The sequence below is a fragment of the Atractosteus spatula genome, chromosome 25 (genome assembly GCF_055471065.1).
Source record: "Atractosteus spatula isolate fAtrSpa1 chromosome 25, fAtrSpa1.hap1, whole genome shotgun sequence".
In the NCBI taxonomy this organism is placed as follows: domain Eukaryota; kingdom Metazoa; phylum Chordata; class Actinopteri; order Semionotiformes; family Lepisosteidae; genus Atractosteus; species Atractosteus spatula.
Window position 1 is genome coordinate 10788239 of NC_142730.1, and position 17202 is coordinate 10805440.

The 17202-nt window shown below is 46.1% G+C and overlaps 1 protein-coding gene across 1 annotated transcript; it reads right to left on the reverse strand.

The window, feature by feature from the left end:
* Positions 1–7749: 7749 nt before the first annotated feature.
* LOC148815415 (uncharacterized) lies at positions 7750–16702 on the reverse strand. The gene is made up of 19 exons (XM_088905730.1): positions 16612–16702; positions 15488–15630; positions 15001–15135; positions 14625–14787; positions 14302–14400; positions 14011–14138; positions 13555–13701; positions 13069–13161; positions 12630–12752; positions 12393–12518; positions 11903–12025; positions 11399–11547; positions 11104–11224; positions 10243–10431; positions 9859–10008; positions 9482–9553; positions 9060–9156; positions 8493–8558; positions 7750–7969 (listed from the first exon to the last, which is right to left on the reverse strand). Exons 1-19 carry the CDS (start codon positions 16700–16702, stop codon positions 7887–7889), a joined length of 2298 nt encoding a protein of 765 aa, XP_088761856.1. The 3' UTR covers positions 7750–7886.
* Positions 16703–17202: the final 500 nt, after the last annotated feature.

Here is a 17202-nt window from a genome sequence, read left to right on the forward strand (position 1 = left end):
TGTGAGCAGTTTTTCCATTTATCTTTCCTAATGTAAATTTAAACTTTTAAAGTAGGCTGAGTACAGTACATAACAATTGCTGATATAATGTCATTAAGACATTTGTTTTTGCAAAAAATCATTACCAACTGCAACAATATGGTTACATACAGTACTTTTGACCACACGTTGTGCACAGAAGTGACTCCTGTTTCCATACACGAAGGTGAAGGTCATACAGTAGATTTGTTGTTGCCCTTTAGGATTTTCAATACTTAAATTGGGCCCCTGAACAGTGCAGGACAATCACTTGAACCTGAGAATGTATCTGGTCACTCTTTCCGGTTTGGGCTGATTCCAGAGCAAAATCTTTGTTGTAACAGACAGCACATTTGAAATGAAGCATTACTAGTGGTACAGTGTTTATATAGCATCTCCTGATTTAAATGTTACTTAACTATATATCCTAACATTTGCTTTATAATTTTTCTCACATTATCTTATCTCGTTCTAGTCCTACCCGTCTGTGCTCAGCTTTCTGACCACTAGGTGGCACTGCTGCTTGGCTGACTGGCCTCTTGATAGACTCATCAGGGATCTTCAAAAAAGCTTTGATATTTTTAATGAGAAACATGAAAAACAGACAATAGATTAAAAATCCTCAAATTTGCTGCTGCCTTTTTAACAGTTTTCTTGTTAAGTCAAAATTTGTGACAACCATAATCACACAATTAATGGTTGTATAAAACTATCAGGGATATTTAACAAAGCTCTATGTTTTTAAATATATTGAGGAAAAGGGCCCCAGATCTCATGGAATGGCTCCAGATTGCTTGTGCTATAGAGGCAATTTTGTTCAGCCACTATTATTCCAAACGCCAGTGCTGATGGTTAATGTGAACATTGTCTCTGAACAACCAGAGAGTGCTAATTCAGGGTCTGGGGTATATTCTTCCCAAACACCTTTGAGTACCACTGAAATATTTCTACCCAAAGTTTATAGAACTTGGGGCAGAGCCTTCAGAAGATCTGCACCTGTCACATAAAGGAGAAACAGATATATCTTCAATTTAATTTGAGATTTTAGTCAAATTAGTTTTAAAATAATGCAGTTGACCTATGACCTTCTGTTGCAATATCTGGTGTCTGACATTATTAGAGCACCAGTGGATATTGTTCTAACCCTCGTTAGTTCCTGACATCAGGTGTCCTTCAGGAGATTAACAGACAGCTCTGTGTGCCTTGAAAAGCAGGAAACAAACTGTGATATTAGTTGTCTAGAGATGTGAGGTCATTGCACAAGATTGTAGAACAGATTAGCTCTTGTAAATTGATCATAGAACAGCTCCGATTTTCACATTGAGAACATCTTGTTTAACAACGTGTCTGACCTGTAAATAAAAAAGCATGTTTGTGAGAGGTCAACACTGTGGGATATTCTGCCTGAACCTCAGCAGTGAGCTAGTGAAGTCTCTGTTGATCCCATTTGAGAGCTGGTCCACAGTTCTACTGGACTGATGTCAGGAGAAAAGGTCTTGTCTCATCCCAGCAGCTCCCCAAATAAGCTCACAAATATAGAATTGACTGTGGCTTTGAACTGCATATAGAACTAATGGTGGCTTACAATGAGCTGAACAGCTGTACAAGTCACTGACCAAGTCACTAAAAGGAAATATCTTGGGTAAATAATACTACAATTTTTATTTTTTAATTAAATATTTTGCTTTCTTGTTCCATGTTAACAGACAATATGTGAAAATGTTACTGCAGCAGAAAAAAAATGCAGAGCAGGGGGAATTTCAAGCTTTTCAAGAATGATGAACAGCAATGGCGCTTTGTGGCAAATCTCTGTGTCCTTTGTGCGAACACTCTTACCGAAAGAGTGCAATGTGAAAAGCTTTTGCATGTGTAAAGTATAGAAAGTGCCTGTGTATGTTGACTTTCTCTTTTGCAATACTTTAAATGGGATTATTATATGGTATTTTAGCCTATAAAATAACTTGACCTACAGTGTATATGTGTATGTATAAGACTCTTGTAAAACACATTGTGCGAAAGAATTAATTGATATTGATACTCTCCATGGTTACACAAACAAAAGGTGGTGTCAGAGGTTATATCAGTTTGAATGGAAAGAGGCTCTCTGGAGTATGTATCAGTAAGACACTGTGTTCAAGCAGCAGCCAGGTAAGACTACAGCAGACGTGTATCATTCAGCTGGTGAGCATAAAGCATGTTAGATGAGTGACACCTGCAGGAAAAGGAAACCTGTTTGCAAGAGGGAATTATTTTCCTTTCTACAAAAAGGCGCCCTGGAAGACATACTATTCTGTACAGTTGTTGAACACATTCCATTCTGAAGCACAGGTGAGCTGTGTATTGGGCCGGGTGTAGTTTAGTTTCTGCCATAAACCCTCAGATGGAGGAGATGGATAGAAATGTCCAAGTTACAACACCCAGCTCTACTTGGGAGCCTCGTTTACTAACTCCCGAGTAACTCCTGAGTAACAGGGCTCTATGCAGCTGATGTTTGAAAAAAATGCTCCTTTGCTACAGTACTTGTTATGATCCCCGCTTCCCTGTTGCCTAGACCACGCTGAATTAGGCAACCTACCGGATCGCTAATTCACCACCACACCACCATCTCATTATACACTGAAGCACAGTCTTCCCTGACCTCCTCGCTTGGTGTCCATGTGAGCTTTATTATTGCTTTTCGCTCGTCTCGTTTACACCTCTTCGGCTTGGAACTGCTTGTCTCTGTTGGACCTGCGGCTTCTGGATTGCGGAAAGTACACTCCTCGGTTTCAGACTCCCGGCTTTCTGCTTTGAACGACGGCTCTCGGGTCCCGGCTTTGATTTAGGATTACTGGCTTCCCCGTCTGATTTAGTTTTTTCGAATTGCGGAAAAGATTGGTTGCAGGATTATTTTCCAGCTCCCGCATTTATATTTTATAATGTAAAATATTATATTAATTTTATATTTTAGTATTTTATAGTTTATATTTTAGTTTCGGTTTTATTAGCTGGACTCGTAACACTACTTTGAATTGGAATTGAATGAACTGAGTCTTTATTACATCTGTTGTTAAGTAGGATTCTTTAATGGTCTTCATCCTCCCTCTGCCTAATTAATTCAGACTGAGACTGGTGAGGTGTCTGCTGTAGATGAGGCTGCAGTTACATGGGGGATGGGAGATGGGTGTGACTTTATTAATGAACAAGTAATAGGTTTATTCCATACTGAAAAAAGAAGAAAGAGAACACAACGTTTCGGCCGTGGAGCCTTCTTCAGGTGAGTCTTTATTAATTATCAATCACATGGGAGACTCCTGGGAAAAAAACTATAGTTGCTGCTGGAAGAGGTGTTAGTGGGGCCAGTAGGGGGCGCTCACCCTGCGGTCTGTGTGGGTCCTAATGCCCCAGAATAGTGACAGAGGTGCCGTCCTTCGGATGAGACATAAAAGTGAGATCCTGACTCTCTGTGGTCATTAAAAATCCCAGGGTGTTTCTCGAAAAGAGAAGGGGTGTTACCCCTGTGTCCTTGTCAAATTTCCCCCTGGCCTTTACCCATCATGGGCTCCTAATAATCCCCATCTCTGAACTGGCTTCATCACTCTGTTCTCCTCCCCACTGAGAGCTGGTGTGTGGGGAGGACTGGCGCATCATCCAGGTGGGGCTGCACACTGGTGGTGGTGGAGGGGATCCCCATTACCTGTAAAGCGCTTTGAGTGCAGTGTCCAGAAATATATATATTTATATATAAGTGTAAGCAATTATTACTATTATTATTATTATTATTATTATTATAGGCTAGGCTGAAGTAGTAGGTCTTCAGTCTGGATATGAATCCTGACATATGGGGTGAGAGACTGTTCCATAAGCTAGGGGCCCTGTAACTAAAGTCTTTACAGCCAACTGTTATTTTATTAATATGTGAAGAAGACCTGCGTTCTGTGAACTAAGCAGGCGATTTGGATGGTATACATTAATAAGTCCATTAGATAGACAGGTGTCTGACCTCTGAGAGACTTGTAAGTACGTAGAAGGATTTTGAAGTCCACCCTGTACCTGACAGGAAGCCAATGAAGAGAGCTAAGTATGGGAGTTATATAGTCGTACTTTCTGCTCCTAGTAACAATTCTAGCTGCTGCATTCTGAATTCGCTGTAAGGTGTTGAAAGATTGGAGGGTGCTCCCTGATAGTAGGGCATTGCAGTAGTCTAACCTGCTGTTACAAGAACATGTATTAATTTCTCTGTGTCTTGAGTGGAGAGAAACTGCCTTAGTTTTGCAATATTTCTTAACTATAGGAAGCATGTTTTAGATACTGTTTTAACATGAGAGTTAAACGAGACCCTTGTGTCTACTATGATGCCCAGGTTACGTGCAGAGTCTTTCAGGCAAATTTTTAAATCCTCTGAGTTCAGTGCTGAAGTTATAGTAGTCCTGTCAGTATTGTTGCCTCCAAACAATAGAACCTCAGTTGAGTAACAAAAAGTTTTCACACATCCTAGTCTTTATTTCATTAGTGCAATTAACTAAAGTGATAATAGAAGAGTTGCCATTTGAGTGTCACCAGAATATGAATGAAAGTTAATATTATGTTTTCGTATTTTCCGACCTAGCGGCAGCATGCAAAGAGAGAACCATACTGGTCCCAGCACTGATCTCTGTGGTACCCCAAATTGAACTTGTGACATTGACGAAGCAGTACAATTATTAGACATTTGAACATAGTGAAAACGCTGAGTTAAATATGAAGTAAACCAATTAAGGACGTTTCCACATAAGCCAACCTCAGACTCAAGCCTGTGATCAAAAGTTTGAGACAGGCCTGTAGTTGTTAAGAACTTGTCGGTCCAAATTTGGCTTCTTAAGGAGCGGTCTAACAACCGCTACCTTAAATTGATCAGGTACAACGCCTGATGCGAGGGACATGTTCATCATACTAATTATAGGTCCTGCCAGTACTTCGAGGGAATCTTTGACTAGCTGAGTGGGGATGGGATCTACCGGGGGGTCTGTACACTAAAAGAATGTATGTAGATGATTCAGGAGCTATTTTAAGGAGCATTGCTTCAAATGTGTGAAAGTCATTAAATAGTTTTTAATTCATTTCTTAGAGACTCACTGAAGATGACTGCTAGGCCACCTCCATGCCCTGAGCAACAAGCTTTCTACAAAAATGTTTCGCCATTAGGTGAGACTTCAACTACAGGAATAGTGTCAGTGGGTCAAAGCCAGGTTTCCGTTAGTAGGCACAGGTCAGAGTTGGTGTCAAGCACCATATCATTAACCAGAACTGATTTGTTGCCCAGTGAGCGAACATTTAACAGGGAGCATTTTATGGTAGTTTCATGTTTTAACTGATTTAGGTTTACCAGTGGAATGGAGATTAAATTGTCAACACAGGAGGCCCTAAAGGAACGTCTGAATTCTAATCTCGGTCTAGTGATAGTTGCAATACTCTGTCTATTCACACTCCTATCTGGTTCTGGATAGTAATGTGATTGATGGGATGCTGTGTGGTAGAGAACCTGGGTCGGTACAGGAGGTGAACTAGAGCTGGGAGTACAGACAGCACACGATTTTAGATCACATGGCTGAGGCCTGGTTGGTGCTCTTAGTAGTCAAGTAAGCAGCTTCTCTGCTATATTTTGGGATAGAATTAATGATCCCTTCTGGTTAAACTGGAGACCATCCCGTTTATAAAAGCCATTCCCAAAAAATGTCCCAACTATTAATTAAGGTTATTCTATTGTATGCACACCAAGTCTCTATCCAGCGATTTAGGGAGTACAAACTACTATAGGGCACGTCCCCTCTGTATAGGATTGGTAAGGGACCAGACACAATTAAATTCCGACATTTTTCTTTGTGCTCTTTTGCACATAGAAATGAAGCTGCTCTTATACCCCTCGGATTGTTGGTACTTTATATCATTAGTTCCAGTGTGAACAACCAAGGTGGAGACTTAATTGCTGGAAAATGTCTAGTTTTGCCTCAATGTCAGAAACTCAGGCCCCAGGGAGGCATTTTACAGAGACCACTGCATTGTGATGGTTAGGATTTCTAACATTCCTGATTATCGAGTTGTCAATTATGAGCACCTTATCTGCATCAACAGACGCGCTGCCTAAAGCAGAGAACCCGTTGCTCAGTCGGATTGGTGACTGGTGTGCAGGGGGTCTAGTCCTTGAGCTCTTAGACCCCTGTCTGCGACCCAGGGCTCGCGTGTGGTTGCTGCTGGTGCCGGCGCTGACCTGGAGACAGCTGGGCCAGGAGGGACTGCAGCCAATTCTGAAATGACTGAGTGCTCTGAAGGAGCTGAATCTATCCATCCCTCAATGTGGTTAACATCTAATAGTGTGCTAATGCGCCCCCCAAAACATGAATTCTGTCCTCCAACTCTACTATAACTAAACATTTCTGGCATTTAAAAGTATCAAAACAGTGAAGACATGAGCTAGACATGGCTTCACGCTCGTGACAAGTCAACGTATTGCTCACAGGCCAGAAGCGACACTCACTAGGTACCACAGAACTCTCTTTTACCAACTTGTCGTGCTGGAATACAATCCACCTCTGCTAACTGGCAGAAAGGGGAAATAAAGGACGCAAGGAAATCTTGCACATCATTCAATTCATTTCTCCTGAGATCTGCACTCTGTACATAGTCTTCTAGTGAATACAAAACACCCCAAACCTAAGAGGCTTGAACTCCTTCCTGCTCAGACCGTCACGTTCACACAGTAATAACTCGATCTGCCCAGGAGAAACAGCACTAGAACAATCCGATCCGTGTGACCGAGCCTCAGCACGTCCCTGCCTAGTCCAGTAAACAGCCATGACTCTTGAATCAGCAGTGAAAAAGGAAGCTCAGAAGGTGAGATGTTTTCTTTGCTTCATACTTGAGCTCTGAGCAAGTCAGTAAAATTGGAACGCGCTCCTGACCGCCAAATGTTACGTCACAATCCTGCTCCCACTATGTGACACATGCGCATAATCAGTGATTATAATCATTAATATTATTAATTGATTGAAAGTTATTACATAACATTGTATTCTTCCTACTCTTCCAACAAGCAAATGGTTCTCTTATTCCCAGTGTCAGTTGGAAAGTGTGTGAAGACACAGAGCAGCGCTTCTTCTTTATGACATGACCTCAGACATGCGTCTCCCCACGATCACTTTAGACTACGGCTTCCTCCCACTTTCCACAGACCTGCTACCTTGTCTTTCACACAACACCATAACTGTGGCTTTTCCTGATCATAAAAATCTGCAACCAAACCAATCTAAGACAATTCATGTTCATTTGCTGCACCGATTGTATGAAAGAATGATCTAGATTTGCAACAGGCAGATCTGTCTGCTATACTGTGCATTATAATGTTCCTACTTGATTCCCAGAGCAGCTCGACTCCCAGCACACTGCAGCAGGGCTGCGGTGTGAGAAACCCCTGTGGGCCAGGAGAACCAGAGACCTGCTGCTGTGCCGCAGGAGGTCAGCGGACTGATGGGTGGACAGACTCGCCGGTTTGGGCTGAAGCTGAATCACCTGAGCTCTCCTGCGCCCCTCTGTCTCTCAAGTGTTATTCTCTCTCCTGCACTTCACTGCTCTGTATTCTGTACTTCTGTGTGAAACAGCTGGTTTCCAGCTCCTCCTGTCTGAATACTTGCAGACTGAAGACAGGAAAGCGCTTCATACACTTCAGTGTTGGTTCAGCACCATTCATTCATTCTGGAATGAAAACCAGCTTCTGTACACGTTGTGTAATTTATTTAAACACAAATGTGTGTGTGGAGGAGAGAGAGAGGTGTGCTGTCCAGTCCAGAGTGAGCTGGGGCGCCCAGGTGTCTCTGCAGTGGCTGGGGAGGGGCGCCCCGACTCCAGAGTGCTGCTCAGGGCCGGGTGAAGAGCCCCATGGCTTCAGCAGCCCTCTCCCGCACCTGCGGCTCTGGGTCCTGCAGCAGGATCCTCAGGGCTGCGGAAGGAAAGAGACGAGGTCCTGCAGTCCTGCTCAGCTCCTGACACACAGCTGCAGTGCTGATCCAGCTCTTGCCCAGCAGGTGTGAGTTAGGAGACACTGTGCAGAGCAGCAGGTCTGGACCTCATGCAGTGGGGTTAAAGAAGGAGTGTGAGATCCTTTCTGTGTGACATCTGTGTTCTCTTCACTGTCAGAAGGAACAGTAGTCAAAAATGTCAAAGTATGAAGCTGGAAGAAACGGCCACACTGTAATTCACAGACCGAACAAGTCTCTAAAAAGAATAAAATAAAGCAGCGCTACTACAGATGTGCAATTCCACAGAAATCTGCTAAACAGGCCAACTATACATTTTTCATCTCCATGCTCTGAGCTTCTCAAAACTTTGTACACTGGGTATCTATGGTGTGAGAGGCTACAGCCAGAATTTCTGGTGAAACAGACTCTAAAATACTAGAGTCTATATATACTGTACAAGAACAACTGGTCAACATATTGGACACAAAAGACAAGCATCGTTACCTCGCTGAGCTCTTCTCAGAGCGAAACAAGAGCAGAGTCTCCTCTGCAGCTGCTGCACTTGGAGGCCTGAAACACAGAGGGGTTGAACAGCAGAGCTCCTGCACACACAGCACCACACAGGATACTGCACCAGCGCACACTGCCAACACTCGGAATGGGGAGCAGCTCATGGAAATGTGTTTCTTGGTGACATTGGTAAGTCTGATTAACCTGCCTCACTACTGACAGAAAAGTGCATTTCAAACACTAGACAGAAGAGGCTCAAAGTGGTGCCCAGTGTCCTGCTGCCGAAATGAGACTACTGTAGCTAGACATACTAGAGCCTTCTTACTAGAGGCCTTTTACTAGCGTGACATATCAGAGCCTGAGTCCTTTGAGAAAACCCCAGTGATCAAACACCTTCAGACTCAAAGCTTTCAAGGGAAACCTACAGAGTATCCTTTTAATGCTTGAATTCCCATCCCGGCAAAACCCCATCACTAACCACAGCACAACTCACTTTTACCAGTGGAGCATCACCTCTACACTGAGTCTCAATCACTCTTCTCATTGTCTCTGAGCTCTTACCAATGAAGATGGCAGCACTTTCCCGAACCCAGGCCCTTCTGCTGTGTGCACCCTGGAGCGCAAGCCTCTGGGCCAGGCTGATCTGCCCACTCGTTATCTGGACACAGGGAATATTGCAGGGCAGTGTGAGACAGCACGCTACTACTGTACAGGAGCCCCCATATGAGAGACAGCCCTCCATTACAGAGAAGCACCTCTAATCCATCTAATGAGAGTGTATGAACTCATCAGCACTACTGCGATTATAATCTGGCACTTTCAGCTCTTACTCACTGTAATTAGTGCTCAGTGTAAGCTTGGTTTAGCACAAATATATTTCCTAAATCTGAGACAAGTCTTTGTGTGTTTGTGTCCCAAAAGCAGGGTGTGCTCCCCTCTCTCACCAGCAGCCCAGAAGCCAGCCCTAGGAGAACCTCACTCACCAGGATCCTGCACATCTCCTTCATGGACAGCACACATTCCAGGGTGAAGTGCTGTAGGACTGTCCAGCAGGCCTGGGGAAATCCACATCGTCAAAACCAGTTTATCTTCACACAGAGCCCAAATTAAACAGAAACTACACAAATGTCACAAAATAGCAGCCAGCCCTGAAACCCTTTGACACATCCTTGATAGTAACCCTCTGAATGTTTAGATTTCTAGGCTACAAGTTCATACTGACTGTAGGGTTGTTTTTCTTCACCGATTGCAAAGCTGGTCAAACACTGGATAGGTGACAAGTATCATTATCAAAGAAGGACGTGAGAAGACCTACAGTCCCACAGGCTGGGCCCAGCCAGCGGCAGCTCTGTGTCTTTACCTGGATGGCCTCTGGGCTGGGGTCAGTCAGGTTCAGCAGCACGCTGACCAGGGAGCTGTGGACCTCTTTGTTGAGCCGGGCTTTGTCAGAGCCCAGCCTGACCAGCTGCCCCAGCAGAACCACTGTGGCTCTGCGGACCTCCGGGCTCTCCTGTAACACAGACACAGGACAAGAGGGAAACTTTACACATAGACACGCACAAACTGTCACCACTTATTTTCTCCTCTCAGGGCTGGAGTCTGAGCCCACTGTCACTGTAGCTCAAAGGGCAAACACTGTAATCATGGATATCCAATTGATTACAATTAAAAATGTTATATTTCAATTTAATACACAAAAACAAATGACACAATATTTGAATAAAGAACATCCTAAAAAACTTACACTTTCCAAGCAGGGCCTGGCTCTACAGTACACAAAGGGCACCAGTGCTTTGGCTTGACTCTTGTCTGCGATGGACAGGACAGTGATCAAGCCCAGTAGAGCCCGCAGAACAACTGGCTCAGCTGGGGTCTCCTGCTCTGTCAGGGCTGAGCTCTGAGCTGCCAGCTGCTCCTCCGTGTGTCTTTGGATCTGAAGACAGGAGGACACCAGTCGGCCTTCATTCCCAGTACTGCTGGGACAAGGGTTACACTGAGGGAGGGTCATGCTGGTCGCTGCTGGTCAGCAGAAGGGACAGCTAAAACTGACATGCTAGCCAGCCACATCTGAAGATAATTGTCCACCACGCCCGCCTCAGGGGGTTCAAGCTACACAAGCCCTTGGTCTGTCAGCGCTCAGGAACTCGGTCCTAAACTCTCGAGCTTCTCCCTGACTTCCGAGTTTGCTCCTCGGATACTGGCCCCTAGCTTCACCCTGTCTTTGTTGTCTAGATTACCCTCTTGTGCTTGTGTGCTGTGTCTGTCTGTTTACAGACTGTGCTTATTACCATCAGCTCTGAGTTTGGAGTTTGCTGTGTGCTGAGCCTCTGTGTTCACCCAGCTTTGTTCTGGCCTGTTCTGGATGTGGCTTTGGGCTGCTGGTCTGCACCACGCTTTTCTGTGCTCGCCAGCCTGTCCCTGTGCTGCAAACAGGGAGCTGTTTGCTCACACAGCCGCTTGCCTGCTTGCTGGTGTCTCTCTGCCTGCTATTGGGCTGCGACATATTACAGGGAGACAGTACCTCCGTGCTGTAGCTGTCAGCTGTCTGACTATCTGTCCTCTGCTCAGTTAGAAACACCAGCAGATGGGCTCTATAGTCACTTACATCCAGTGCTGGATCATCCACCTTCATGTCCATCATCAGGCCGAGATGATCAGCCAGGTGCTTCACGGTCTCCGAGACCACCTGGCTGGTACTGAGGACCTGCCACAGCTCCGGGAGTGAGCTGCAAAACACACCCCCGAGTCAGCCTCACACCCCCCAGCTGTGAGTGCAGGGCTCTGCATTCAAACCCATTCTCAGAGCTAAAATACAAAAACACTGACGCCACAACACAGTGCCGTTGTTGTGATGCTTTTATCATTGCAAAGATCCTCTCACTGCTAGAATTGTGCTCTACCTCTCAGAGGGAGATGTGAGGGTCACTAGGGACTGGATGGTCTGTCTGAGGTCCTGTGAAGCCAGATATAATATCCCCTCCCTCAAGCTCTCTTTCAAGCTGTCATCCAGAGTGTAACTACTGCCGAAGAATTGCAGAATGTCAAGAGCCTACAGGGAACAAGAACAGCAGGTCAATCCCAGACAGATCACATGAGCTCTGTTACACTGACTGTTGAAGTTGTCCACTACTGCCCCTTTGTTGCAGTTCTCAGTGCTGTCTTCAGAGACAGGACACAGGATCATGTCACTAAGTGTGAACAAAGGAGTCATTTTTCTGAATACTTCTGGAACAGTGTTTCCCAAAAGCGAAAAACACAACTGTATTGATCAATAGCAAAACAGTTTCCCTTCCAATCACTTCTCACAAACTATCTGTTCTCCGATTCACAGTGACAGGATACAGCTTGTCCAGAGCATCCGTGTGGGAAAACAGCAGACAGGCGGCTGCGTCAGACACACTGACCATCATTGTCGCCAGGAGCTTGGCCTTGGCAGGGAAGCTGGGAGCTCCGGTGGGACTGGCGCTGTGCACTGCCTGTGCAATCATGCAAACACTGCGGCACAGGCTCAGTCTGACACTGGGCTCCTGCAGGGGGACACACAGCAGCTCACTCACTGACAGCCCAGACGCCACCTCACCACCTCACCTCCACCAGCCCTGGACTGTGATGGACACTCACAGCCTGGACAGCCACGGACACTGTATCCCTGTGTCCTCCTCCCCATAACAATCCCATCAGGTTCAAGTATAATTAACAATTTCTACCCAGACACTGCAGGAAAGTAGCAGAACAAATAAGGAAGAACTTTTGCCTGAGGGTTGTTACGAATACCTCCCTGCGTTACAGACGCACATTACAGAATGTAGCAGTGGTTGAATACACTCTTCAGACAGGAGCTGTGAGGTTCACTCTGTCAGATCTCTTGTTCTCAAAGGAGGACATGTTGCCTACCTTAGTGGTGACATGGGGTCTCAGTCTCTCCATAAAGTCAGTGTCCATTCTCTGCAGTAGATCCTCTGCAGGTGCTTTAAGTGCAACGTGCCCATAGCACAGAATCAGGGCACAGGTGAAATCACTCTGTAGTAACAAGCATGACAATCCACATCAAGGTGCTGAAACTTGTACGTAGAAGCTGACATTAAGAGCAGCTTCTGTTTGTCTGTCAGGACTCTGATGCAGTACACCTACCCCAGAGCCCTGCTCATTGCAGGGGAAGGCTGGGTCAGTCAGCTGGGTCTCCAGTCTCTTCAGCACAGACAGCACCACATCCAGGTGCACACTGGCACACAGCCCCATCAGCACTGCCAGATCCTGGGACACCAGACAGGCACCAGAGCACTCTTATAACACCCACAAGGGCATCATGCACGCTCTCTCATGGACTGCTGTTCTAATGCCATGATAAAATGAGCTGAGTCATCAATATCCGTTCAACTGAATGAATAAGGGCTTCAGCAGTCAGATACACGGCACTTCAGTGTTGCCATGAGCTGTGGAGAGGGGTAGATCACAGCACTGAGCTGCTGTCATTGATGAGGCTCCTGAGGGCTTCACCCCTCAGACAGACACTCTTACTGACTACTGTAACGTCTTTCTGTGCAGGTGAGCGGGCTGCTGTCCCCATTACCTGGACGTGCACCATGGTCAGCAGCTGCTCCAGCTGGGATTCCAGCACTGGTCTGGCCTTCGGCACTGCTGCCTCCACAAGCACACTCAGACTCTGAAAGAAGAGCACGTTGGAGTCAATCTGGAGAGGCACTGCTGCTTCATCAAGAGGCCTCACTCTCTCACTGTATGCAATAACACATTAGCATTAGGATTTTGGTAGTGTGATCACACAGAAAAATCTGACAGAGCAGGATAACACCTCCCCTGGACTCTACTCCTGGCAGATCCACCTTGTTCACACCCTTCCACAATCACATGGGGCACCACAGACCATAATCCTCTTCTGCACTGGGCCTCACCAGTACATCACTGGAGCTAGTGGACAAAGGAACACTGGGAAAGTGCTACTAGTGATTGTTTGAATCAAAATCCATTTTCTAAAAGAAACGGCCCTCGCAATCCACAACCTGTACACCTAAAGGCCCATCATCGGTCACAGGCCTACCTTGTTGATTCTGGAGTAGCTGACGTCCAGCTCAGCTGCATACAGTGGCTGGAAGGCCTGTAAAACTGCTGGCAGCTCACACTGAAACTTCTCCTCAGGGAGCAGGCAGCACATAGCTGCCAGGGCCAAGACAATGGCCGCCGTCACCTTCAGACAGAGCAAAACACAAACACCATCATCCTCAAGGAAAGGATTCAGTCACAGGAAAGCAAACTTGTCTAAAACCACAGACAGTTAAAACAGCTTTGAGCAATGAATAAAACCTGCTTCATAAATGCACCCTTATTCAGCTTTGCTTACTGTGATCTGAACCCTGGACCTTGATACCCTTCCCTAATGCCTGCATGGACACATCTTTTCTTTGCATTCAAGTCCATTCTTTTCTCCAGAACATCTGAGAATTCAGGATGATTAATAAGATGTCAAATAACCTACACTGTATTAAAGATCCCATACCTTTGGCTCAGAAGACGGCAGCCATCTGTGCACTACATCAAAACTTATCATGACCTGGGTTGAACAGTCCTGAACACACTGCCCGGGACCCTGGAATTTCGCCCAGCTCTCATACAGGCCTTCCAATGCTGACAACACAAGAGAGGAACAGCCTGCTACACTCCTCAGCTACATCAAAGCAGTCCTGTAGCTCAGTGGGAAGCGGTCTGAACAGGCCTTGTCAGTGGATTGCCAGTGGAACCAAGCATTAATAACAGCTGTCCCCCTAAATGAGACAGCTTGAACACTTACCAAAAGCCATCATTGCCTTCATTTTATTAGTCACAGCAAGGGGGAGAACAGGCACCAGCAGGTCCAGAAGTCTCACTATATCCCTTGCTATGTCACGACCTTCAAAGAAAACACATTTCACAGTGGGTAGGGACCAAGGCTCATGATAACACTGGAGACTCAGCAGCGGGATGAGTAACAAACACTGAGCCTTCATAATAAGCTCATGTATCAGGGCTTGAATGGACAGATACGAGCAGTATCATGAAGTTTGAAATACAGCACAGTAAAAAATCCAGAATATATCTGAGCAGATCACACCCCATTAGCAGCACAGAACTTACTGCAGTTCCGGGAGATATCTCCTAAAGCATTAAGCAGCGCGTGGTGAGGGAGCACTCCGGGCTGGAAGTAGGACAGCACCATATCCATGGTACTGTCGTAGTGGTCTCTCACCACACAAACAACAATGTTGCTGGCTGGCTGTTGCCAGTCAGGCAGCCATTTCTGAAACAACAGTAAAAAGAGATCAGAGCGTCTTGGGAGTCGATGGTATTGGAGATGAAGCAACAGCTTGGATCAAGCCAATGAGCACACAAGTTAACACACAACGATTTGCTTCCATTAGATGCATCAATGTGTGCTACAGGTAAGGAAACAGACCACAGCACTGCAGCAAGACAACAGTTCGATAGGCAGGAATTAAAGGGGTTTACATACCGGTGACATAGTCATCTCATTCAAGGCCATTGAGACGGTGCTCTTGGCCAAGGACTCATCCAGATGCTGCGCAGATGTTTTGCGCAGCAGCTTCTCCACTGCCTGGAGGACAGCAGAGCGATGGGCAGTTGTCACCTAGAGCAGGGAAGAACCAAAGCCAGGGGTGAGACTGCTGCTCTCATCACAGCACCAAGAGTGTCTGTTCAAAGGCTTCTCCTTCAGGGCCAGTCAGCCTGGCCAACGGGCACTGAGTGTGAAACAGCAGAACCACCCCAGCTCACCACACGAGGGAGTGGAAACGCACACAGGGAAACCCCAGGCTTCCACTCAAGCACATCTGTCAAGATGACAACACGGTAGGGCTTATCTTCTGACCTCTAGTTGTAAGAAACAGCACAGACAGTATCTTGGGGCACACTGGGCTCCTGATTAGAGTGCGTTTGCAACGAGTATGTCAGGAGGTGTGTAGGGAGCTCCTTCATGTTACCTGGGGGCTCTCGAGGAATCCCAGGATGACTGGCAGTGTCCCCTTGGTGTTCCTCTGCAGGAGGGAGAGCAGCTCTTCTACCAGGTTCTTCCCAAATTCCTCATCACCGCTGCTCATTCCCTCCAGAACAGCCAGGACCTCATCTACAGCAGACACACAGACAGGGGAAACACTGGTGTCGCCGCAGCACAGACTTCTAGGGAGAAAACTCTGAAACCGACCTGTTGTCTGAGGGACCTAAAACCCTACTGACACATGTCTGAGAATTATAGAGATCAAAAAGATTATTGATGCACAGCCCATAAAAGCAGGGACTCTTTCACCCCGGACAGTTTTCCAGTAGAGAGGAATACAGATCTGCTCTAAGGGCAGGAGGCTTCAGAGTGCAGGGTTTTGTTTTCATGGTCCTGAATAACAGCTGCAGCCACTGGGACTTCTTAACCCTTTAGAGCCCACAAAGAGAGCTGCTCTCTGGGTCACATCAGTCCTGTTAGCAGCTGCTCCTCAGCAAACAGAGGATCTCAGTGTTGAAGAAGAATCAGGGCAGCAGCTCTGCTCCCAGGTGGAGAACCTCCTTCTGCTGCTCTAAGGGGATTAGAGCCTCTAATTCAGCTTCTCTCACACCCAGTCAAAACGACTTGGACAGATCTTCATAAATATACATTTGCTTTTCCCAAATTTACAATTATATGTAAATGAAAGAATAATTGCAGTACATCACTCAGACACAGCTCATTTCATAACCACTGTGAATTACGCATTTTCAACACTTTCAATAGTTTCATACCTTACATGGATGTTAGTCTTCTTAAACATACTCTCACGCACTAAATTATATTATTTTATATCTTATTATTATATTATATAATATAATATATTATTATATTTTATGTTATATCTTTTATTTATTTGTGCTCAAATCATCATTTAGTTGAAAAGATGAAGAGACTGCTGTTGCTTTCCCTGCCTCGAGCTGAGGAGACCTGCAGGGTGACAGTGAGGAGCCCCTCAGGTCAGTCAGAGCTGAGCCCAGGGATGGGGTCCCAGTGGAAAGGGAAGCCAGGAGTCAGTGTGTGGGGGGACTGGCTTCAGGGGGCACTGGTCTAGATCCAGCTGTGTCATACCTGGCCCGGGGCACTGGCAGCCTGTGCGCTGCACACAGGAGGAGAACCACTTCACCCTGCTGGGCTCACAGCTGCACTCCTTCGGGCTCATCTTGGACCTGTCAGTCAGCCAGTAGAACAGCACAGTGAAGCAGGGAGCTGGGCGGCGCTTCTCACACACTGGGAGTCAAGGTACTGCTGACAGGCCAGCAGCAGACCCACTAGACACCACAGAACTCTCTCTAACCAGCTGGTCCTACTGGAATACAACCCAACAGGCTGAAGGGCAGACATGGGATATTGAGAACACAAGCAAATTCTTCACATCAGTGAAAGCAGAGACAGGAACAGAAGCAGCAATGAATTCCTGTTCAGATCTGCACTCTGGGCTTTTATAAAACTCCAGCAGCTTAAGAGCTTTTAACCCCCTCTCACTGAACACCGTGTTAACACAATAACAGCTCGATCTGCCCAGGAGAAACAGGTCAATAACAATCGGATCCGCGATACCGAGCCTCGGCAGGTCCCTACCTAGTCCGTAAACCACCAGGATCTTCAGTGAAAAGAAGAAGAAGCCGTGTCGAGCTCAAGTGTTTTCTTCGCTATGAGCAT